At 46.3% G+C, this 25,787-nt stretch overlaps 1 protein-coding gene across 1 annotated transcript in view; it reads right to left on the bottom strand.

The window, feature by feature from the left end:
- Positions 1-25,787, bottom strand: part of PPIL4 (peptidylprolyl isomerase like 4) — a 280,677-nt gene that overhangs the window by 58,608 nt on the left and 196,282 nt on the right. Inside the window, exon 11 of the mRNA XM_086927292.1 lies at positions 25,515-25,611. Coding sequence (XP_086783418.1) covers positions 25,515-25,611 — 97 coding nt within the window. The remainder of the gene's footprint in view (positions 1-25,514; positions 25,612-25,787) is intronic.

Genomic DNA, 25,787 nt, shown 5'->3' on the forward strand with positions numbered 1-25,787 from the left:
AAGGGTTATTTGGGAGTTCATAGTAGTAAAGAGGTTTGGGATGAGTAAGAGTGGAGGTAGGAGTCCTCCCGCCGCCGCTATTTCCATCCTAGCGGCCACAGAGCGGAGGACTCGCCATCCTAACAACACCAGCGGCGGCGCGCTCTGACGTCGTCACAAGAGCGCCCGGAGGCGCATTTAAAGATCTTTCACCCCCTGCGGAAGCGGGATCAGCATCCGCACTTAACTCAGGACCTGCTTTTGCCGAGTTGTACCTGACGGGACCCACCAGCGCCCTGCACAGCGAGTCATCCCGCCGCCGCTATTTCAATCCTAGCGGCCGCCGAGCCGAGGACTCGCCATCCCAACACCACCAGCGGCGGCGCGCTCTGACGCAGTCACAAGAGCGCCCGGAGGCGCATTTAAAGATCTTTCACCCCATGCGGAAGCGGGATCAGCATCCGCACTTAACTCTGGACCTGCTTTTGCAGAGTTGTACCTGACGGGACCCACCAGCGCCCTACACAGTGAGTCCTCCCGCCGCCGCTATTTCCATCCTAGCGGCCGCCGAGCAGAGGACTCGCCATCCCAACAACACCAGCGGCGGCGTGCTCTGACGCGGTCACAAGAGCGCCCGGAGGCGCATTTAAAGATCTTTCACCCCCGCGTCGCAGGAGCGCGCGGGGCTAAGCCCGGGCAAAGGGCGGGTCCTCTAAGGCCCTCATAGGTCGGGCCGGGCTATCCTTCGTTTGGTTTATCGAACATACGGACTTTCTACAGGAATAGGTCAGTCGTTGCTATTGTTATATGAACTCGGGGCCGCCACGGCTCCTATAATATAACGTACTTCACTGTGTCACTCATAATAGCGTAGGCAGTCTCTTGCACAGGCTCGCACATATCTATTGTTCCAAAAGTGTTTTGGGGCCATATTCTTAGAGTCAACCTAGAAACAGATCTTCTACTACCCCTGTAGCAACATCTCAAGTAGGTGGGGGAGATAAACAAGGGACGTTGGACAATTTTCTCATCAGGGCTTCTGCCGCATCCGATAGAGAGACAGCACTTGTTGAACGAAGAGCTAAAAGGCGTCGCTCCATTGAGCTAATTAAAAACAAACGGTCCTCATTGGGCCCGCTGCAGCAAGCTATGTCTCCGATACCTACTCTGCAGGAAGATAGTGCGGGATCTGACACTTTGCTTGGAGAAAGTATCACCCTACTACTTCAAAATGTTACTCCCCCTCCGGTCCATAACAATGACCCGCTTATACATTTTACCGTCTCCTCAGATAACTTGACACATGAAACTGACACCTTGGTTGATATTTCAACACCACAAATAGAGCACGTTAATAACTGTAACAAACCCCGTAAAAAACTACGACAACAAGGCCCTCCACCAAAAAGAAGAAGAAAGGGGGGGAGAAGAACGCAGGAAATTAAGACCAACATAATAGATTTACCCAAAACCAAGAGTTTACCTTTAAATGTTTCCACTTCATCAGTACTAGGGACTGACTTAACCCTCCCTCCGACTAATCCCCCGATAGTCTCCTTAAGTGACGATTTAATTGGTAACCTAGAAAAACTAATTAGATCCTTTATATTGCCATTGGTAGCAAGGCTACAAAAAATAGGTCAGCAGTTGGAATATTTAGAACAGGCCATTGACGTAATTAAAGTAAGAGTCCAGATAACCCCAGTACCACCATCTGTTCCTAATAGTACTAGCTCCGGCTCTCTCCAAACTGTAACTGATCAAACAGTAAAAAAAACTCAAACCAAACCGATTAAACAATTAACACCAAAACCCGCAAAATCAATAACTACTGGAAAATCTTTGCTAAAGACAACAAACATTACAAAGGGAACTCAGGCAGGTCCTAAACCTAACATCCAGGAAAAACATATAACCAATTTTATAGAAAATTCCACTGTAAATAATGAACGGGAAGACATACCAAGGCCATCCCATACAAAGAGATTTAAAGTAGATTAACCCCCCGAAGCAGCCCCGCTAGTGGTAGTCCTTACCGGAGTCCCGGCTCTAGAGAAAGGCAAAAATGAAAATCACACGCAACTAAAAAACAAAGTCATATTCTGGCTCAGGAAGAACCGACCTCTTCCCCCCAATATGAACGGAGAGATTTTACATGCTAGACGCCTTCCCTGGCTTGGCCCAAGCATAAAAAATATCACAGGGGATATAATTATAATAAACTTTAGAGATGCTAGGGCAGTCAGATATATATTAGGCTGGTTTCCCCACGAGGACAGTAATGCTATCACACCTCTTGATTGGACTTATTTTTACTCCAGAAATTTGATAACTTCCTCTTACAATTTTAGATTGCCATCTAATCATTTTGACGACCACGCAATACTAGCAACCCGCCGAGAGGAGTGCTGCTACGGGCCCCAATTAAATTATCGACCCGATCACTTTGGTTCCTTCCTACGATTTCAGGACGTCAGCCCTAGATTTTTACCCTTGCCTCCTATCGATAATCATAGACCCCCACTCCACCTCCAAAACGATTATTTTAGGTCCTCAGGTACTCAACATCCTCCATCATGGGTAAATCTTCAAAGACAGGACGACAATCTACAATACAAACCGCCAATCAGGCTATTCCTGATTCCCACCTATAACCGATTTAACGTCTTGTCAGGAATGGACGACATAGAATGACTGAGAAATATTCCTCTTCCTGAGGATAATTCTAATCTGCACCCTATGGATAACCTGGCGGTTGATAACAAAGCATCAATACTGGTGGATTTCGGTGGTAGTACTGAGTCCCTTAATGTGTGTAAAACAAATGCTTTGGATGTCAGCAGCCTTATTGAAGGGATTGGGACTTCCTCAATAGACCCCTCACGGGTGTAGAGGGTCAAACCTTTAAAAACTTATACCTATCCAAACCGGACACACTCTTTTTCCAATACCTTTTCAATCAGTTCTCAGACTCTCTGTATCACTTTTTGGAATATAGCAGGACTACGCTCCCGAACCGACCAACCTAACAGGCTAGATAAAATAAAAAATTATAACATAATATGTTGCCAGGAAACATGGGCGGTATCTGCTATTCACCTACAGGGGTATAGATTGTATAATTCGAGCGCACGTCCTTAACCCTGTGGTAGGCCTAAGGGTGGCCTATCGATTTATGTATCGAATACCCTCCTATTAAAGACATCTGTGGAAATAGCATCCAAAGAGAACTATCAGATTCTTAAGTTTACAACGTTCCAAGGGCACACATATTTTCTAGTAAATTTTTATAATAATCTGCCACTCTCAGAGTTCTATAAGGTCCTAAAAAGGATAATCCTCGTCTTGGATGAGCTCCAAAAAAAACGTCCCTCTTCGATCCTAAAATTAATCTGGGGTGGTGATTTTAACATTACTCTATGCAAAGAGTTTAGAAATCCAAGTTGCGGTATTATTGATGAGAGAGGGCGACCATTGAAACATTTCGTACATTCTAGCATGGGGAATATTTTCAATGAAGCGTTCTTTTCCCTAGGATTGGGGTTCGCAAATGAATTAGTTGACCCCCCAATAGATTTCTCCACCACTTTTCACGGCAGGAACTGTCAAAGTATAATTCACTTTATCCTAATCTCTAACTCCATGAAGGATGAGTTACGGTCATTTTTAACTGGAGACGACATTAGCAGCGACCATTTCCCTAACAGCGTCACTATGTTAATGCAACCAGTATGCAGTGTATCTGGTAACGATGGGCTATTAACTCATAAGGCGATCAGCATAGATAAAATAAATGGCTACTCAGTTAAATGGACCAAAGTAGCCCCGGATGCCATTACAACCGCGGTCATTACCAAAGCCTACCCTATGCTAGAAACCCGTCTAAACCCGGATTTCCCGGCTGAACAGATCCTGACTAGTTTCATAACTATTACAAAGGTAATTAGTAATGAACTTCAACGTAAACAAAAACAGACACCGCATCATGATAAAGGGTGGTTTAATAGAGCCTGCCGCAAGGCACTATCAAATCGAAAAAAGGCCCTATGTAACTCTGTGAGGGACAAACCAGAAATCAGGAAGTTGAGGAAGCGCAATAACTTGGCCAAAAAAGAATGTATGAAAGAAAGGAAAAAAGCCCTGTGGGAGAAGCTCTTTGAGAGTTGCAACAGGAAGGACAGCAAAACGTTTTGGAAAGTGGTTAATTCACCATTCCTAAATGAGGGGAACACTAGACCCACCATAGAAGTGGCAATCACAGCAGAGGGATGGGTCACCCACTTTTCCAAAATATTTACAGCAGAAGTTGTATATTCTAATATAAGTGGAGAGGATATTATTACCTCCTCTCCACCCTATCCCATCAAACTATCCTTTAGCCACGCTGAGGTAACTAGCGCACTGACATCCTCCAAGTCTGGTAAAGCCCGCGGGCCGGACGGCATACCCCTGGATATATACAGACATACTCAGGAACTTTTGACGCCAGTGCTGACCCGAGTAATTGAAGCAACTTTAAAAGGGGGTCTTTTAAAATCCTGGTCAAGCTCTATCCTGCTGCCCATCTTCAAGAAGGGTGACCAAAATAATCCAGCATGCTACAGGCCCATCTCACTCCTGGACTCTCTTGGCAAAGTTGCAGGCCGTCTGGTATTAGACAGGTTGCGGGCCTGGTCTGAGGATAACAACACTATGACAGACCTGCAATATGGGTTCCTGGAGGGACTGGGCACTGTGGAGCAGGCATTAAATCTCTTGCTACTTATTGGGAAATACACCCAGGCCAAGAAAGGCAATCTCCATCTAGTCTATGTCGATTTGACCGCAGCTTTTGACTGAGTTTCTCACTCAAAGCTGTGGTCAATTTTAACTGACCTGGGTGTAGACCCCCAGTAATATCTTTTCTACGAGAGTTGTACTCCGAAGCTTCGGCCAGGGTGAGATTCGGGATAAACGGAGAGCTTACCTCCCCTTTCTCAGTTTCTAAGGGTGTGAGACAAGGGTGTGTCCTGGCCCCCTTCTTATTCAACCTTTATACAAATGGACTCGAGAAAGCCATGTTAGAAGGAAGTCAGGACCTGCCAAAAATCGCCCGTCGTCCCATCCCCGCGTTACTTTATGCGGACGACGCGGTGATCATGGCACACACCCCAATACAGCTCCAAAAACAGTTACATTCTTACTGTAATTTCATGACTTCACTGGGGCTAATGGTAAATATCAAAAAAACATTTGTCATGCACACTGGAAAAAAGACTACCAGGCAAAAAACTATATTTATTGACAAAGCAAAACTGGCCTGTACTAAATCATATCCTTACTTAGGGATCCTTTTTGATAACATCTCCTCTTGGAAACAGGCCTTCCTCAGCAGGCATCTTTTGTTTTTGAGAGCTACTTCCGCCCTTATTGGTTTCTCCCGCAAAATAGGGAAGCCCCCTCCAACTGAACTAATTCAAATATACAATGCAAAGTGCCAAAGCGTAGCTGTATATGGAGCTGGGGTTTGGGGTCATGTATCAGAGGATTCCTTACAGAGGGCAGAAAATAAAAGTATCTGTTTGCTGGCTGTTCCGAAATGTCCCCAACGTTCGCATCTCATACTGAACTGGGTATGGACTACATTGCCGATTACATTAAAATACAGCCAATTTTACTGTGGCATCGTGTTTGGACAACAGAGCAATGTTTTCTATCTCAGGGACTATTGACAGACTGTTTATGCCTTGATAACTGGTCAGACATTCTGTGGCTGTGTTTTGTACATAACTTTTTTAAAGACATGGATCTTTCTATTTATTTTACTGAACCTTCTGTTTTAACTACTATCTCAAGAAAGTCACTTAGGATGCTCTGTATGTCGCACTTAAGAGAATTACGAACAGCCAAAGAAATGCATAAAGCATCCAGTCGACACATTGTAACAATCCAAAGTACTCAGGGCATCCAACCATATCTCAATTTTTGTCTGACCAGCTACGAAAAATATTTGTTGACTCGTTTCAGGTTCAACACATTTTTTCGTTTAGTTACATTCCCAAAGAGACAAGATTGGTCAACCTCAATTATTCGATGTCCCTGTGATGGTACTTCGGAAAAGACTACTATTCATGTATTACTGTTTTGTAATTTTTATAAAGTACCCCGCAAGCGTTGGCTTATCCCATTGCTACGATCACAGGGTTTGCGCAGATGCCGTCCTGCATTCTTGGCTTTACAATACCTTGATTCAGTATCGAATGCAAAATCAGTAGCAATGTATCTTAAAAACTGTCTGAAAATCCGTAGGAATATTTATCAACCGTAGTTTTTATGTGGTACAATATCAGATGGCCCAATATAGATTTGTGCACTGTATTTTTGCCTGAAATTGGTCAAAGATATTAATTTCTATGTTTGAATTTTAAACCTAAATCTTATTCGCAAATTTTTATCTACGTAAAGACTTTATTCTGATATTTGAGTATTTGCTATGCGCCAGCTGCTTGCTGCTTGAGATGCTACTCTCTTGCCAGAGGCATCTACTGACTTAGACTCTTTGTCAGGAGGAGGAGCTTCTCCTGTTAGTGAGTTCACCCACTTACGAGCATTTGAGACTACTAACGAGTCTAGAGGTATTTGGCCCTTAATAAATACTGGGTCTTTTGGGGCTGCCTTATATGTCTTGTCAATCCTTGGGTTTAACACCCTAGCCCTCACAGGATCTTTAAATATATCGGATGTGTGAGTGAGGAGACCTTTAAGCATTGTTAGGGTCCCTGAAGATTTTTGTGCAGCTGGTAGTGTTTCTAAAAGAAAATCTTCTACCTGAGGTTCAGTATGTAAATCTACCTTCTGATATTTTGCTGCCCTATTTATTAAATTGTGCAAAACCCGAATTATCATTAGGTGGGGAGGGTTTTGAGGGATACAGATCAGGGTCATTATCATTATCTGTTACTGCATCATAATCTTCCCATGGGTCTGTGTCCTCTGGGATAGTATTGTTATCATCCCCAGGAAGGTCTCCATCCTATGTGCCACTTTCAAAAACCTCTGTTTGAGGTGTAGATGGGCGTAGTGTAAAAAGTCGAGGGATAGCTGGTAGAGTATGAGGAAGAGGAGAAGAGGGTGTGTCCATAGGCTGTGGAGAAAAGGGAGGAGTTGTTTTTGTCCCCATTGTTCTCTTCTTAGGAGGAGGAGCTTTCCCCTCCAACGGTTGAGTCTTCCTCTTTTTAGGTGGTTATGCCACCACTGTGCCAGTTTGTGGATCAATGAACAAAGTCTTTTGTTTTGGATCTATCTCCTGCTCCTGTGTCGGTAGCGAAGCCTTTGGGTCCGATAGGTGCTTTTGCTTCTGTGTCTCAGTGTTATGTGTTTTCGGCACCAAGAGTTTGCTCGAGTCCGATTTTTTCGGTGTCGAGGGAGTCTTCGACGTCGAAGCATGTTTCGGGTTCGACATGGAATGTCTCGACTTCGAGCTCTATTTGGTGTGGAGCTTCGGTGTTGATGTCGATGTCAACCATTTCTCGGATCTGACATAGTGAGGGACCGGGTGTTTCGGTTTCGTTGCCGAGCCAGAAGGCGGGGCGTCAGAAACTCTTTTCGGTTGTCTGACTGGGCTCGAAGGCAGGGTCGACACCAATCAGGGTTGTTTTTTTGGCAAAGGGACGTTGTCACTCACAGTTTGATGAACGTCGACTTCTTCGACATTAGACTCATCCGCTTCCGACCCATCCTCATCTTCTTCCTCCTCGGAGTGTTCGACCTCGAACAGTTCTGGAATTGCATTTGACTCCATCCTCGATATCTCGTGTCTTCGGGCTCGACGATTTCTAATCGTCGACTTGGAGGAGAAAGCTGCATAGGCTTCACAATCCCTGGATTCGTAGTCAGGTGACAAACCGAGGTTGCACACCTCATGTAGGTCCTTGTGTGGGAATTTAGCACCACACGTTGGACATTTCTTGAATGGAGTCCTTTCCATGGACTCTGGGCTGGACTACGTCGAAATAGGTCTCACGGTCCCGTCGACGTAGAGTTAGAAATCTTCGGTGTTGACGTCGACGCGCGTCGAAATGGTAATAAACTCGCGCCCGATAAACAATACAGTTGAATTGTTAAGGGAATACGTGCTGAAATATAACTTTTTCTCGAAGTCGATCCAGAGCGCTTCGATCCTCATCCGAACCCGATGGCGGAAAAAAACAATCTAAGGATGGAGCCGATGCCGATGCGCACTATCACCCAAGGGAGGAGTCTCCAGCCTTGTGACTACAAAAGACTTCTCCAAGAGAAAAACAAGTGCAATCATCCGAGCCCAACACCAGATGGCGGTCTATTAATAATGTACCATCTGCAGCCCATATGCCTCGAACATATATAGTCATAACCATATTTTTGTGTTTTTCCCTATTAAAATTATTTGTTTTTATTATTTTAGATGTATTCATACGGTCTTTGAAGGAATGGGTATTAAATAGTCAACATTAGCACATACTTTCTGTATAATCATATTTATATGTTGTGATGTGAGTGATCATAATAAATGGAGGCCCAAAAACATGTAGTCAAATACTTATATTCATTTAATGAGCTATATCCATTTTAAGCATAAATGTAAGTAATGTATATATTTTAACCATTAAGCATATAAGTATACATATTTTTATATACCGTAGTAATATGTGCAACTGTACAAAACAAAATCGACATATCTGATTACATACATATAATCAAAATATATGTTTGCAAACACATATATGTGCACCATTGATTTTCTGTGTATAGTACTGCTGCACATTTGTATTTTGAATATGGTGGTCATGTAGAGAAGAAACAGCTTTTAAATAATCTTCCGAAGATAAGATGGCTATCTGTGGCTCTTATGTTTGGAGTCAATTCATTCTATAGTTTGGCTGCTGGAACAGAGAAAGATGTTCCACCAATGTTTTTTTCTTGTATGCTGGGATTTTGGGGCAGGATGCCAATCTGAAGCAGAGTTTTCTTTGTTGCATGTATTTTGGGATTTTCTTCCGGATGAAAAGTGGTCATGTTCCATGTATTGGTCAGTGGATGAGACAAAGAAGCTTGAAAGTGGATCTTCTGGCAACAAGTAGGGCCCTCAAGGAAGAGAAGATGTGGGCGTGCGGATTTATATGTAGGAGTAAGTATGGCAGCAGAGTTTTGAATTCCTTGTAGCCGTTTCTTAGTTGAAAGAGGTGATCCATGGTAGAGGCCATTGGCGTAATCAAGTTTAGACAGTAAAAGGGAGATAGTAGCCTGGAACTTGTGTGCAAATCCTAGGTGGGGAAAGAGGAATCGCAGTATTTTCACTGTAATCAAGCTTAATCTTGCTAACCTATCCACTTGGGCATTCATTGATAGCTTAGAGTCAATGGCAATACTAAGGTTTCTTACTTCCATGTTCCATGGATACTTTAGAAGGCTGCCCCAGATCGTCAGGCAAGGCGGGTATGAAACAGAATTTTTGTTGCAGAAGTCTCCCCCACTTTTTCCCTGGTATTTGATCCAACTCTGGTTGAAGTGCACTGGGCTCCTGCTAACCAGGTCCCCAGTGCCAGTGTTCTTTACCAAAACAAGAAAACTGATCATTTGCTCCCCAGAGACTGGGCCTTATGCAGCTTTGTAAGTCCATAATAAGTGGTACCTCTGGTACCTAGGGTATAGGTACTACAGAAGGTCCCTAAGAACTGCAGCATATCTTGTGCACTCCTTGAGTATCGAGGAACAATGACCACTGATACGTCCTCGCTGTGACCCTGATTGCGATTGCATGCTTGTCACCGCTCCTGATCCCACTAATTGGAATTTCACCTGGATTATGCATTCCCTTCATCTGGCCTCACTGTGACGCCCGGTCCCCAATGCCATTCCGATATGTCATCACCACGAGCGAGTTCCCCGTGCCCAGTACTCCATGTATTTGATCCAGTCGGGCTCAGCATTGCCAATCCCCTTCGTGACGTGGCAGCCTTTACGGAATTCCTATTGGAACATTCATCTTCATTCTCCTTGCAGGCATTCTTCTCAAGCATCATTCGCTATGTCCTGATGATGATCTCATTAACTAGTTAAGGGATTGAAATGTCGTAGACTACACCTTGACACAATTTACATTTTGGTTATTATAAAGTGCTGTGGTGCTAATTTGTATGTTTCTTAGCCTAAATCACTTATCTGTATTCTAGCCAATATATGCAATGCGACCTGTTTTGTTTGTGGCAATTTGTCTCACTTATGTGTTCTTGCGTATTTATCATAATAAAAGTATAACATCCATTTGGATATATGAACATAGACACCATTGTAGTTCTGTGTTAATTACAATCGTAATTTCTTGTTGTGAGGGACCGCTGTTTCTTCATAAATACTTTAATGAACCCAGCACTAAGCCACTGCAGGCTGTGTGACAAGGTGCTCTAAAAAGTAAAAACACGACATGGCACATATTTATGTACGAAGTCCCCTAACAATGCTATTAATATTTGTAAATCAACCCCTACTGCAGGCCTTACAGCCCTATGGCAGGATGCAATATATTACATGTTAGGACATATCTGCATATCAAGCCAGGAGGATTCAAAGGCCTCTGCTGCCTTTGATATACGACCCAATACTTACCCAGACAGGGGAGGTGCCACTCTCTGTCCTGGGCCCATCTGGCACCAGAACGTATGGGAAAATTGGGTATGCATGAGGCAGGCTGCACCGCTAGGCGTGACACACCTCTAGGGTGACCAAGTCTGAAGTGAACACAAATTTAGTAATTCCACCATCGTGTGGTGGAATTAGGAATCCTGGGACAGGGTGATGCCCACACCCCAAAGGAAGTGGTCATCTAGGGGGTGCAGTGACCCCAGGGGTAAGAAGCCTATCAGCTACTACTACTCACTCGCCTGAACACCCCTAATTTGAGAATTTAAGGCAGCCCCTGCTACCAGGACTTCAGATTTCTACGGGGACTATCAACGCAGCAGATGCCCAGGAAGAGTTAGCAGTGTTCCTACAGGTCAGATTCGTCCTATCTCCCTCCCTCCAAGCCAGGACCGACTGGAGATGCACAACACCAATACCTGGTGTACCTGACTCCTTGCAGCAGCCAAGGCTTGTTGAGTCCAGTCCGGACACAGAAGCCAAGGAAGACCGACCTGCAAGTTGCTGGACTTGAGAGACAGTGAGACCTACATCAAGAGTTTCCCAGCAGTCCTGCATGTCCCTCTGCAGCAGAAGCAAAGACAGAGTGAGTCTGCAGCCACCGCACGCCTCAAAGCACCTATTCACCAGCGCTCCAGAGGAGGGGACTGTGCCACCAGGGTCCATGGACCTACAAGAGCTAAGCCCATCTTTTGGTTTGCCCAGGCTGGACTTGCCGCCTGGAACCTCTTTCTTCAGGCACCTCCAACCGCAAGAGACGACAGCACGGGATCGGACGCTAAAAGACATCATTGCACTCAAGCTCCACAGCCCAAGAAGAAGTGAAGCAAATGTCTCCTTACGTACCCGACCATCTCAAGCGTTGAGCCCCCTGTGGGTTCCCCCAGACTGGTCCTCCAGTCCAAGCTTGGAGCCTCTTTCCAACAAGATCATTCACCACTGAAGTGAACAGGGCACTCAATGCTGAAACACACCTCTGCACCCAGATGCCACATAGCCTCTAGCGGTTACCTGTTGGCCTTGGAACTTGCCCCATACTCACCTTAAGTCCCAGAAAACAGTCCTGTAAGTCACTGTTAAGTGCCCAATTGCAGTATGTGTTTTCCCCTATCGGATAACATTACAGCGCCCAAAAATTGCACTGTGAACTTTTGAAAGCTGTAAAACTTCATAACTCGAAAAGTACTTACTTAATTTCGATGATCTTGGTATCTAAATTCATTTAAAATAATGTGTTATTTTTATAAATTTGTGTTGGATTTCTTTACTGAGTGTGTGTCTCACTTACTGCCTTGGTGTGTGCAATAAATGTTTAGCACTACCCTTTGATATGCCCAACTGCTCGCCCACACTTTCTCCAAAGAAAGCATTTGGGATGTCATTTGTGCCTCGTTTGTTTATTTATTTATTTATTTAGAGTGTTTTTTATATAGCACTACTGGACCTGAGGGCATCAGAGCGCTTTACAAAATAGGTATACATACAAGAGATAGTTCACAATGTACATTAATCAAGCAGGAAATAGAACATTATAATCAAATTGATAGGAGGTAGCCATATAAGACGACAAAAGCCGTGTGCAAGTAATCAAGGAGGATGGAAAAAAACAATCTGAGGATGGAGAGGATGCCCATGCACACTGTAGTCCAGGGGAAGAGTCACCTATCAAGTGATACTTCGAAGACTCTTCCAAGACAACAAAGTGCAATCATCCGGACCCAACACTAGGCGGCGATCTATGCACAGATATGAATTCAGCAGCCCACATGCCTCGAACACATATCTTTTAAATGAGAAATAGGGGTGTAAAAACAGGAGGGGAGGAGGTAAGAGGTGGGAAAGGGGAAAGGGTGAGGGGACAGCAGGATTGGACAGTGCTCAAATTAGTGACATTCGGTGCCCCAATATTTATTGAGAAGAAGTGATTTGAGCCTTTTTTTTTTTAAGAGAGGGTAGGGGGGGTTGCAGCGGAGATCTTTGGGGAGTTCCAAATCGTAGGGGCGTTACCAGAGAATGCACGGGATTGGGCTTTTTTGCATTTGAGTTTGGGCGGGATTAGGACAAGGGAGTTAGTGCTCCTAAGGGGCCTATAGCACCCAGCTTTTTGTAATTTGCCAGCAAAATAAGAGGGGGTGTTTAGGTGGAGGGCTTTGTGTGTGATACATGCAATCTTGTATGTGGATCTTCCTTCGATTGGGAGCCAGTTGAGGTTTTTGAGGACGGGAGAGATGTGGTCGAATTTTTTTACAATCGGAGAGGAGTCTGGCGGCGAGGTTGAGAACACATTTAATCGGTGCCAGGTGGATTTTAAGGGTGCCAGCAAGTGTTGTGTTACCATAATGCATTTTAGACAGGACAAGTGATTGGACAACGATTCTAAAGTCATCAGCTGGAATAAAAGGTTTCAGTTTTTTGAGGTGATGAAGGGTGAAAAGGGCATTTTTTGCAGTATTTTTAATGTGTGGGATGAGATTCAGGTTTAGTTCTATGCTGATGCCTAGTGATTTGACCGAGTTCGAGGTGGAGAGGGGGCAATTGAGAGCTGTGATATCGTTGATCCAGAGTTGAATAGGGAGAGAGTTGCTCTTTGGACTAAATAGGATGATTTCAGTCTTTTGGGGGTTCCGTTTGAGGTGATTGAGGTGGAACCAGGCTTGAACTTTATTCTATGTGTCATTGACGTGAAGGATGTCATTGTGGGATTTGATCTTGTAGTAAAGTTGAGTGTCTTCGGCATAGAGGTGGTAGCATATTGAGGCTTGTTTGAGTATGAGGGTGAGTGGTTCCATGAATAGATTAAATAGGGTGGGGGAGAGGATAGAGCCTTGTGGAACACCAAGTGAGACCGGTTGGGGTGTGGAGAGGCATTGACTGAGCCTAATCTGTTGGGATCTGTTTTGAAGGAATGAGGAGAACCATTTGAGTACGGTGCCCTCAAGACTAAAGCAAACTTTAAGGGTGTTAAGAAGGTGGGATGGTGGACAGTATTGAATGCGGCGGAGAGGTCAAGGAGGATTAATAGAGAGGATTCACCTCTGTCTAGCGAGCGGTGAATGTCGTCTGTGATATTGAGCATGGCCGTTTCGGTACTGCATCCTTTTCTGAAGCCCGTTTGGAACAGGTCAAGGAGATTGAAAGAGACTATATGGTTATTTAGATGGGAAAGGAAACATTTTTCCAGGGCTTTTGAGAGGAAGGGAAGGTTAGAGATGGGGCATAGGTTGTTGAGGTCATTGGGGTCAGCGGAGGGGTTTTTGAGGATAGGGGAGATTTGACCTATCTGAAGGGAGGCTGGTACACAGCCCGTGGAAAGAGAGAAGTTGATGATATTGGTCCAGAGCGGGGCAATGATGTGCTTGAGTTCCTGGACCAGGTGAGAGGGAAGAGGTTCTTTGGTGTGAGAGGATGGTTTGAGTTTAGAGATGATGTTGAAGATAGCTGTTTCAGCCACAGGGGAGAATTCGCTCCAGGAGGCATTGTTTTTAGTTTGGTGGTGTATGAAAGTGGAGACTGAGGGGGAGGGGGGGGGGGCTGAAAGTGGTTGAGAGTGGTCTAGAAATGGGGGAGAGGAGGGCGAGTTAGTTCTGCGAATGTTAGGGAGGGGGAGATGTTTGAGGGGAGGTTGAGGCGAGAGGGGGGTGGAGGTGAAGGAAAGTTCGATCATGTTGACATGTTGGAGAAGAAGCTGGCAATTTCTTCACATCTTTCAATAGTGGCTAGTATTTTGGGAGGGCCAGAGGAGGTTTGTTTTTTAACAATGTTAAAGAGTTCTCTAGGGCGGTTTCTGGCCTGGTCTAGCTGCGCTCGAAGATAGGAGGCTTTTTCATTGAAGATGTGTTTTTAGTATTTGGACCTAGCATTGCTCAGAAGCACCAAATTGTTAGTGGTGGGATGATTTCTCCAGGTACGTTCTGATTGCCCGAGTGCCCGTCTTTCATTGTTAAGATCCGAATTGAACCAGGATTTTGGTGGGATGCTTTTTTCATGTTTGTATTTGATAGGGGAAATTTGATTAAGGACTTCAAGAATAGAATTGTTGTAGTGCTCGGTTAGGTCAATGGTGCTAAAGGAGAGGGGGAGGAGAAGTGAGCGAGATTTAATAGTGGATTCCAATTTGCACGGCGGAATGAGGTGAAGTTTACGAGTTGGTTTCAAAGGTAAACTGCCTATGGGGGTCGGGTGTATAATGGAGCCATTTAAGTTGAAGAGGATAAGGTGATGATCAGACCAGTCTACTGGCAGGATCTTTGAGAGGGTGGCGAGATCCTTGTTAGTCAGGATAGCATCAAGTGTGGCACCTTTGGTGTGAGTTGGGGATTGGCAGAGTTGGGTCAGGTCAGTGATGTCCAAGATACCATTAAACCGGGAGACAGCAGGGTCGTCATTTTTGTTCCAGTGAATGTTGTAGTCCCCTAGGAAGATGTTATTAGAGTGGGAGAGTGATGCTAGGGTAATAAGACCCGATATCTCTTCAGTAAAGGAGATAGAGTTTCCAGGGGGGTGGTAGATAGTGTGAAGCCTAATGGCGGGGGAGCCTGGGGTATTGATATCTGCGCAGAGGTACTCAAAAGTGGATGGGTCTTGCAGTTGGACAGGCGAGAGATTAAGATCATCTCTGAAGATAATGGCAAAGCCCCCTCCTAATTGTTCATTTCTATCTTTTTTAAAGATGAGATAACCAGGGGGATCAGCAAGTCTAGGATAGAAGTGGAATGGGGTTTAAGCCAGGTTTCAGTGAGGAATGCTATGTCTATGTTTTCACTGAGAATAGTTTCCACAATCTCTGTTTCGTGGCAGGTGGCGGATCGGCAGTTAATCAGCATGCATGACAGGGGGGTGGGTTTGGGTAATTGAGATGGGGAACAGGGGGGTACGGGTCTTAGTTGTTGTGGAGGTCTAGGTGAAGTCGGAAGAAGGGGTAGTCTGCTTGTACCCAGGAGAACAGGGATAGTGGACTGAAGGCTTAGGGGGGGTAGGATTCTGGGGGAGATGCAAAAGAGCTAGTAGGGGAGTTGGGTTCCACGGATGGAGTGCATGTGTCATGTGGTAGAGGGGGGGTGGGAGTGTTGGCACTGGAGGCAAGGGCAATTTTGGTGAGATCAGTGGGTAAGGAAGAGGTACTGAGGTTACGAGGGAGGGTAGAGCAAGGTGGAGTGCTGGTGTAGGTGGTGTCGCAAGGAGGCGTGTTGGTACCCGCTTCAGTGCAAGGAGGGCAGTTATTGATTGAATTAAGAGTAGAGGAGTTTGTGTGTACCGATAAGGGGATAGATATTTGCGATGGGACCAATGTGTGAGCCTGGTCAGAGGGGTGGCCTTTAGAGAGGAGTGATAAATCAGTTCTGAGAGAGGCGAGTTCAACGACAAGGGACATCAGTAGTAGTTCAACATTAAGGAGTGATTGTGTGAGAAGTCAGGAGTGAAGAGGATTGAAAGTGTTAGCGTAATCAGAGGGACGGAGATTGATGAGCAGAAGGGGGGGATAGCCTGGAGGGGGGAGGGGACTTGAGGTATGGTGTGTAGCGTGATCATCTTTGGGGAGATGGGGGGCCAGGGGGGTCGACATGGGAGGGGAATTCGGATTGGGCGGAAGCATCGGAAAATGGGGCGGGGAGACGGTAAGGGTAGGAGTACCCTGAGTATTTTGGGACATTTGGGATATTTGCGAGTCCGAGGGAGTGTGGGGAGGAGAAATCAGATGGGGAGGTGTGGGAGATAACGAGGGGGAGAGGTGGGATATTTGGGGAGGTGGGAGGAGGTGGGATAATTGGGGAGGTAGGAGTGGAGACAGTGCATCAGAGAGTGAGGTGAAATGGGAGTTAGAGGACAACAGGGGAATAGAGGAGAGTGGGCAAATGGCTTGAGGGGTGATCGGGACAGGGGCATTAGATAGTTTTAGAATAGTCAATAGGGGTGGGCAAGTCGATGGGTGCAGGGGATGTGGGGGTGCAGAACGTCTGGAGCTTGGGAGACAGGTTTTGAAACAGATAGAACCGTTAGGGATGTGAGTAGTGATAGGCCTCAGGATTGGGGAGAGTGGAGTCGTGTGGGGAGTGGAGATTCAGCACAAAAGGTAAAGATGGAGGCCAGGGAGCCAGTTGTGGCAGGGCAGGGGCAGTGGTGTTAGGTGTGGGAGTGGGCGTTTCAGTGCAGGTGGAAGGGGGTGCAGGGGGGATCGGGTGTTGGAGGTAACGGTGGAGTTGGGGGCTGGGTAGTCAGTAGAGGTTGGCGAACATGCGATTCTGAGCAGGTGGAAGGGGGTGCAGGGGGGGATCAGGTGTTGGGGATAGTAGTGGGGTTGAGGGCTGGGGTAGTCAGTAGATGTTGGGAATTGACATCAAAGATGGGGGTAGAGGGTAAATTCAGGAGAAGCTGTGGGGGGGCGAGAAACAACATGGATCGTGAAGGAACCAGAAGTTGGGTGTGTCAGAGAGAAGAGATGTGGGGGCGGGGAAAAGAGACAAGAGGTGTAGAGTCCAGGGGTTGAGGGGGTGAGAGGGGAGGGTTCGAGGACTGTGAGAGGAGTTGGGATAGTGCATTAAAGTGATGTTCAAAGATGAGGAGGTGATTTTCAGACGCTTGGATGAGGATGTTTCCAGATTTGAAGATGGAGAGGTCTACTTCACCCAAGAATGAGGAAGAAGGAGTGGTGGATAGTTTGAGACCGTAAGGAATCTTGCGGGAGCCAGTTATAGGGAGACGTCGAAGGAATAGGCTTTTCCATTTCGATGGTCGTTTGGAGAAGAAGATTAGGTTGGTGACAATAGAGGAGTTGAGGGTATTGTGGTGGTCGGTAAATACGATTTCTGGGTGGAGACAAAGAAGTTTATGTTTAAGGTTTTTTTCCCATGTTTGGAGAGATGGGGAGGGTAAAGAATAGACCAGGAGTTGGGGCCTAGTTGAGAGATGGATGAGGTAGAAGGGGGATATGTAAGGGGAGGCATGGTAGGGAGAGTAGGGAGAGAGTGTGGAGAGAGGGGAGAAGCAAAGACCGCTTGGACCACTCTGAGTGGTAGGCTAAATATTGGGTTGAGAAATGTTTAGCTAAAGCAGGGACCAGCCGTGAGAGGTGTGGTTGCAGCCAAGCAGGGGCAGCAGGTAGAAGAGGACACCCAGACTGCAAAAAGCAGAGCTGGTAGGAGGTGTGGCGTAACCAGTGGACAAATTAGGTAGGATTCAAACGTGATAGATGGACGAGGGTGGGGAGAGGCTGGGGGATAACAATTAGGTGTTCATATGTTGATGCGAAATAAACAGTAAGTGAAGGCATAAATGGCGATACAAGCATAAAAGCGAAGATGAAGCACAACAAAAAACACCTAGAGTGAACATGACAAAATGAACAGCCAGTAAAATATAGTGAAACTGAAAATGGAACACCACACAATGCACAGAATCAACATTTAAATATGGCATATATCTTTCTTTGGGGTTTGCTTGGACTCTTCATACAGTGTACCTCTTTTTGGTCCACTATATAAGGAGCAACTTACAAGGTGGAAAGTGGATCATCATTTTTTCAAGCGTCAAAGGTGAGGATTTCCGTTTGGACGCATTCAATTTGAGATGGTTCCATGCCATCCACTGAGCAACGACTCAGAGGCAAATGAAGATTTTTGAGTTTCTAATGTCTTTGAGGCTTCCAGTTTAAGAAGTATTTGTGTATCATCTGCATAGTTATAGTAGGCTCGCTGAAATTCATTAATCATTGCCAGTAATGACTTCATGTAAATGTTGATAAGCATGGGTGAGTTGATATAGCCTAGAGGGACCTCTGCTTTTATGATTTAGGGTTTGGATTAGAAAGGAGGTGTATGTATTAAATGTGTTCTGTTTCAAAGATAGGATGTGATCCTGTCAAGAGCAGTCTCCTCTATAATAGCTTTGCAGAGATTTTGGATTAGAATGTCATGATCAACTGTGTTGAAGGCAGCTGAAAGGTCCAAGAGAAGCAGCGCTGTGGCCCCGTTGTGGGCTACTGTGTTTTTAAATTCATCCCAGATGGCAATTAGTATAGATTATGGACCTATTCTATTGGTCTAGCAACTATTGTGCAGCTCCATCAAAAGTGGCTTAAACGTTTCCATGTCCTAATCTTAATCTCTTTGGTACTCTCCTTAATGAATCTACATGAAATGTGCATTAATCTCAGGTTTCATGCACATCTTATAATGGGGAGCAAAGTTAAATGAAGAGTGAAAACAATTTCTTTGCAAATGACACTGGCACTGTTTTATGGATCCACTGAGCCACATCTGGTGGCTCAGTGGACTAATGCGACCATTGCAGGAGGCTGTGTTCGACCTCATGGTCACAGGTTCAATTCCCGGCGGGTCCACTCAGCCTTTCATCCATCCAAGGTCGATAAAATGAGTACCATTGAGTAGGGTAACAATAAACATCTGTTATTCAGTGCCAAGATAGCTCCAGGTGAATGTGCGCTTTACAAATACACATGTTAGGTTATACAACCCTTTGAAGACTCTTGCCATGTTTAGCTTATTTTTTTTTTTTTTTTTTTAGACCAACGGTCCCATATTTTATTTAATTTCACAAGTAATAAGCCAATAGGTCATACAATGTCATATAAACTTCAAGCATTACCCAGTCAGTAACTTTTTCAACATGTTGGTCACATATATGTGAAAATAAACAGAATTATCAGTACCGGGAGAAATCATGGGTTCCAGTGCCTGCAGTGTTCATCACTGCAGAAGGACCAAGGTGGTCATGATAGCCAACAATGTTCATCCTAGTCTGCGTTCCCTGGTTGGCACAAATGAAGTCAAAAAATAGGTATCACATCCCATTTCGCATTATAATGCACTGGGCTATAGTCTTGTGGTCGTGACAATATTCAATAAACATTGTAGGAAGAGCAAACGGGGCGGGGAAGATTAACATCATCGTGAGCACAGCAGAAACAAGCTAACCGCCCATCATGAGAAACAGTAGGGAATTAAAGAAAATAGGAGAGAAAACACTTCAACAACAATCGGACTAGTGCTAGCATGTACAGTAGTGTATCAGTGACTTTAACGGCGTATGTGACGCTATATGTGGACTGTGCGGGGGCGGGAGTGGTCGTGGATTGACAGTTGCTGCGGCCCGAAGGCGGTGGGGGTGGGGGGGGGGGGGGGGGGGGGAATGATAGCCAATGGAGTTTGCTGGGCGTTACCCCAACGGCTGGGGGGGGGGGGGGGGGGGGGGGAAATCGGGGGATGGGGGGAAGTGGCACGCTGGGGCGGAGGGTGACTGGTCTATCACTACTCCGTGACGAGGCGGTCACGTAATGCCAGCCTGGGTTCAAGACCGATGGTATGCAGTCAGGGTAGTGTCCCACTCTTGGGCAATTGGGTACATACGAAGGCCCGCTGTCTCCTCCCTGTGCAAAGACACACTCTCTGCGCTAGCCCAGTTGGCAAATGAGCGACGCCAGTCTGCAAGTCGCTGGGGGGATTGTTTTTCCAGCGTTTCGTGATGAGCCGCTTAGCCGTAATGAGCCCCAGGTCCCAGAAACGTGCCTGTAGTTTGGACTGCTTGGTTCTCTTGTAGAGTCCCAGCAGGCATACTTCCCACGTCTTGGGGAGGGTATCGCCCGTGGCCGCGGCTAACGTGTCAGTGACCGCCGACCAGTACATGGTGAGGTGAGTGCAACTCCAGAGTGCGTGTAGCAGGTCCGAGTTCAGGAGTCCGCACCTGGGACATGCCGAAGAGGCGAGGCCAAAGTAGCGGTTCAGTTTGTCTGGGGATAAATACGCACGGTGTATTATGTAATATTGGATGATCCTAAATCTCGCATTGCGAGGAATGTTCCTTGCGCCTGCCAGTACTGCGGCCCACTGTTTGTCCGTCCATTCACTACCCCGGTCGGCCGTCCATTTCTCTCTCAGTCGTTGGGAGGAGAATTGAGTATGCTAGTTCAGCGCCTGAGCCAGCTAGTGCACCAGATGGGAACCATCGCCCATCACATGTAGGTACTGTATGAGCATGTGTGTGGTCGGCTCGTGAGTCAGGTCCCCCCATGTCTCTGTCAGCACTCGGAGAAGCTTCGCGTGCGTCAGAAACTGTCCCGCTGGCAGACCGGTGTCGGTGATCAGAGTCTCGAAGGACAGTAGCTCCCCGTCACTATACAGGTCACCTAGTCTGTCCAAGTCCGCCGCAGTCCAACTGCGTAGCACGGTTGAAGACAGCACGCCACCTCCCCAGGGGGTTCCCAGCAGCGGCAGGTTCGGGGCATATGGCACTGTGCTTTTGGTGAGTCTGAGGCTTCGCATAAAGCACTGCCTTGCGACAGCTAAGTGGATCTGGTTGGGGGGCCGGCCCCGGGTCAGGGGGTGGAAGAGCGTCAGAACCTGAGTCGGGGACAAGGTACTGTCTTCCGTGGCCGTGTCCATCAGGTTCTTACCACTCAGCCAATAGGCAACCCACTGCAATTGGGCCGCCAGGTAATATAGTTCCTGATTGGGAACCGCCAGGCCTCCAGACTCTGCGGCCGCATATAGGGTCCTCAATGCCACCCGGGGGCGTCCTTTGTTCCAGATAAGGCGCCTGGTGAGGGTTTCCAATCCCTTGAATATGCGCGTCGGCACATACACCGGTAGGTTAGCATAAAAGTAGAGGAGCCGGGGGAGCATTATCTTCGTCAGTGCCACTCGGGCCGGCACATTCAATGGGAGGGAGTTCCAGAACGTGACCTGGGCTGACAGCGAGGAGATGGCTCTCACAAGGTTGCCCTCTAGGAGATCAGCGGGGTCCCGATATATGAAGATCCCCAAGTACCGGAATACCGTCGAGTGCCATTGAAGCTTCTCTCCCATCATTTGCACATCACATTGTGGCATAGTGACACTGAACGCATAGACCCCCGATTTCGACCAGTTAACGCGGAGACCTGACATGTCCCCGAACATCTGAACGATGTCTGTGAGTGTCGTAGGTATATGGGTGAGGTCCCTGATATATAACAGTAAGTCATCGGCATACAGAGACACCGAGTGGGTTCAATCCGCTAGTGGGATACCCCAGGCGGCACCGGAGGTCTGGAGCAGTTCCGCCAATGGCTCCATCACGAGTGCGAATATCAGGGGAGAGAGGGGACATCCCTGCCTGGTGCCTCTCCCAATCCTTATTTTGTCAGAGAATAGCCGCCCAGTCCGGACTCGCACCTCGGCGCCTGGTAGAGGAGCCCCACCATCTGAATATAAGCGTCGCCCAGCTCATACTTTTCGAGCACTTGGAGGAGAAAGGGCCACTCCACCGAGTCAAACGCCTTCTCAAGATCAAGTATTATGCACCCTGAGTGTGGCCAGGTGGAGGACGCATAGCATTGGACTCTGAAGAAGCGGCGTATGTTGTAAGACGTACTGCGGGTGGGCACAAAGCCATTCTGGTCAGAGTGCACCAGTGTGGGAACTAGGGGTGCAAGTCTCCGAGCCAGTGTCGCCGCCAAGATCTTGTAATCTGTGTTAAGGAGCGCCAATGGCCTGTACGATCCTAGCTCGCACGCTACCCTGCCTGGTTTCAGCAGGGAGATAACATTGGCCTCGTTCAGGGACGCCGGAAGTTCAGCATCCTCAGATGCCGCCTTGTACACCCTTAACAGTTCGGGTATTAGTAACAAGGAATAGGCCTTGTAAAATTCGGCCGGGAGCCCGTCCGGGCCCGGCGCCTTGCCGTTAGAGAGGGAAAAGATCACTTCTCGTAGCTCCTCACCAGTAAGCTCCGCCCCAGCTCCGCCTGTTGGGCGGGAGTGGCCGCTGGTAGTTGCAGTGTCGCTAGGTAATCAATGATCTCCACCTCGGTGGTTCTCAGCCTCGAGCTGTATAAGGACCTATAATGTGTTGTGAATGCCTCATGTATCTGCTTTTGTGTGAAGACTTCAGTGCCCTGAGTCGTGCGGATCGACAGCACCGACGCTGATTGAGTATCTTGTCGTATCAGCCATGATAGAAGTCTGCCTGACTTGTCACCGGTGTTGTGGGTGCGTGCAGAGTGTGCTGCAAAATTGAGGTTCTTCAGTCTTTCCATCAAGAGGGCGTGATCTGCCCTGGCCGTGATCAATGGGGAGTCATCGCCCTCCGCCGCTTCCCGCTCCTTGTCTAGCAAAGTCACCTCCGCTTTCAGCAGATCCTGCTCCACCTGCCTCCGCAGGCCTGCCTGCACACTGAGACAGTTCCCCCGGGTCACCGTTTTAAAGGCGTCCCACTCAATTTGCGGGGACGAGGCCGAGTCGCCATTGTCCTCGAAGTATTGTATTATCCTCCCAGACATCTCCTCTCGGAATGGGGTATCGAGCAAGAGATCCGGCTGCAGGCGCCATGTGGGCACAGGCGGGCGCGGGCGCTTCCATCCATAATCTAGAGTGTGTGGGTTGTGGTCTGAGTGCGTCCGCCCCAGGTAGTCGGTGTCTGTTACGTGAGGAATCAAGTCACGGGACATCATATACCAATCTAATCTGAGGTGTAATGAGTGGGCCCCGGAGAAGTAGGAGTATACCCGGGCGTTGGGGTTTCTGACTCGCCAAACATCCTGCAGGTTCCACTGTGTCGCCCAATCAAGGAGGGCCCTGGAGGCTGCTTGGGTTGGGGCAACTGTCGCCGGAGGAGACGAGCGATCGAGGGAAGCATCTAGCACACTGTTATAATCGCCACCTAACAATAGGGGCACGTCGGGCCAAGATGCAATCACCGTCGACAGTCTCGTCAGGAACCTCCCCTGCTCGACATTAGGTGCGTAGATGGAGGCTATAACTATCTGTTGCCCGTCCAGTCTGCCCTGTATGAAGACATAACGCCCCTCCGTGTCAATGTTGCTGTGTGTCAGTGCAAATGGAACTCCCGGTCGCACCCAGATCAGGGTCCCTCGTGCAAACGCTGTTGCCATGTTTAGCTTATGCTTGATATTTTTTCTAGTTTGATGCAAATCTGGCAAGGGGGCACTTTCTGGACAAAAGACCTTTTAAAATTTTCCAAATAACTTTGGTCCTGCTCAATGACTGTATGAAACGTTTAAAAAGTGCCTCTGCTTTGTGGTTTCCTTGGCAAGTTTTGTATAGATTTATCAAATTGGAGGTCAAGAATGATCTGGTTTTTCACACTGTAAACTGGTATCCCACTCCAAGACATCATCTTCCTGCAGTACCACAGCAGATAAAGTCAACGGAGTTGATCCAATTGCTTGCTGGCTTTTTCAAAGTGGTTGTGTAGACATTTTACTGTAAACTTGTATCCCACTCCAAGACATCATCTTCCTGCAGTACCACAGCAGATAAAGTCAACGGAGTTGATCCAATTGCTTGCTGGCTTTGTCAAAGTGGTTGTGTAGACATTTTAATTAAAACAGAAGATAGCCTATCTCATTCTATGGGGAGTTGTGAAAATAGTGTCCTACATAGAGTGGGCTATCATTCAGGCAAATAACTTGTTGTTTTGTAGTGCGGGGTGCTAGGCCAATCAGACAGCCCCTTCCTTTATTCAAGATTTGTGGTTCCTCAGCAGCTCCTCCAATAGGAACAATGCTACTGTAATGAGAGCCCATTTCCAGGACTGCGGCTCTAATGCAACTGAAGAGAAGGTTTTTTTTTTTTAATCGAAGTACCTTGAACTCAATACACTTTTGTACAGTTGTGTTTGCTGTGACAACAAATTGAGATATGTGGTTAGAAGGTGGTGTTTATTTACTTGCAACTATACACTCACATTTGTCGGACAATTACATTTTTTACACATCTCAATGTTCGATTTTGCAGGACTGGGAATACGAACCACAGATCTAGTGTGTGCCAGATGCACTTGTGGCAATTTTCAGGAATCACTGATCCTTAAGGACAACTGAAGAGATTTGATTGGTTTCTGAGAATGTACTGCCCCACAATGCGATAGTTCTGGACTTTTTTGCACACGTCATTGCACTTCTCTGGAGCAAAGCAGACAATTTTGGATTTTTACCTATGCTTTCCTTTTTGGGGAACACAGAACTTGTTGGTCCTAATCAATGGCTTCCTCACAGAAAACGTAGAGAAGACAAATGAAGAGCAAAGAGTTTATTATGGCCACTATAATCCATCATATGGACTTTTTCAGCATTCCACTGGGTGAAAAAAGTCTCTAAGTACATGATGAGTGCATTGTACACTACAAAGCTGAACAGAAGAAGTTGAGGAAAATACAGCTTTAGAACATCCTCAATATACAGCATCGTAATGCTTGGTATGAACCACAGATCAATCCTGCAAAAAGGAGAAGGGACCCTGAAGAGGCAACTATATATTCTGCTGCATTGCAACACCATCGCTCCTGGCGAGATGTTGCTAGAAGATGTCCTGCAGGAGAAAACTATGAGCTTGCATTGCTTCATGCACCACAAGTTGATATCTTGTGGCTAGCACAGTGCAAAAGCTCAGAAAAATAAAGTGCTTCTTCACAAGAAGACACAGATTTTTTTTTAACCCAGTTCCTTTCCCATTGTTCAAGTTTCATTTTTGTTTGTTGTTTCTCTAAAAAAAAAACATAATACACGAAAAAACTTTTTAACAAAAAAAAGGTTCTTTAAGAACCAACTCTTATGGTTTAAAATGGCAAAACAATATATGTAGTTTGATTTATATGCCACTGAGAGCAAGTATCAGTGCGTGAAAGTGATGGACAAGAGGAGAGATTAGTGAATGAAACAGCAAGTGAAACAGTCTGTGTAAGTCAGAGATATTGCGGGAGGCGGTAGCTAAAGGACTCGGTAAACCCATCTCACACATCTCCCAATAAAAACAGTGTCCCATATAAGTGGTTGGGCTATCACATGGGACAGTAATGGACCCAAGCTGTCACCATGTGAAATCAGTGTAGTGTTGAAAATACAAACCTAAACACAAATGTTAAGGATACTCTTGTTTTGGCTTTGCCTTGTCTTTTAGGACGAGGTTGGAAGGCTTGTTGGAGTCCGTTTCATAATCTTTAAAGTCGTCTTTGGTATACTTGCCACCTGTTTTTAAAGATAGACAATAAATATTTTTGTGTGCATAATATGTCAACAACCACAAGACATGAAATAGTAAAGCTTTCTGTCTACTGTGTATAATCTTTTATATAAACCAGTTAAAGTTTAAAGAAATGTGGTTAATAATGGAATATTACTGGAAGCTACTTAAAAATCTGTGT

This window comes from Lissotriton vulgaris, chromosome 6 (assembly GCF_964263255.1).
Source record: "Lissotriton vulgaris chromosome 6, aLisVul1.2, whole genome shotgun sequence".
Classification (NCBI taxonomy): Eukaryota; Metazoa; Chordata; class Amphibia; order Caudata; family Salamandridae; genus Lissotriton; species Lissotriton vulgaris.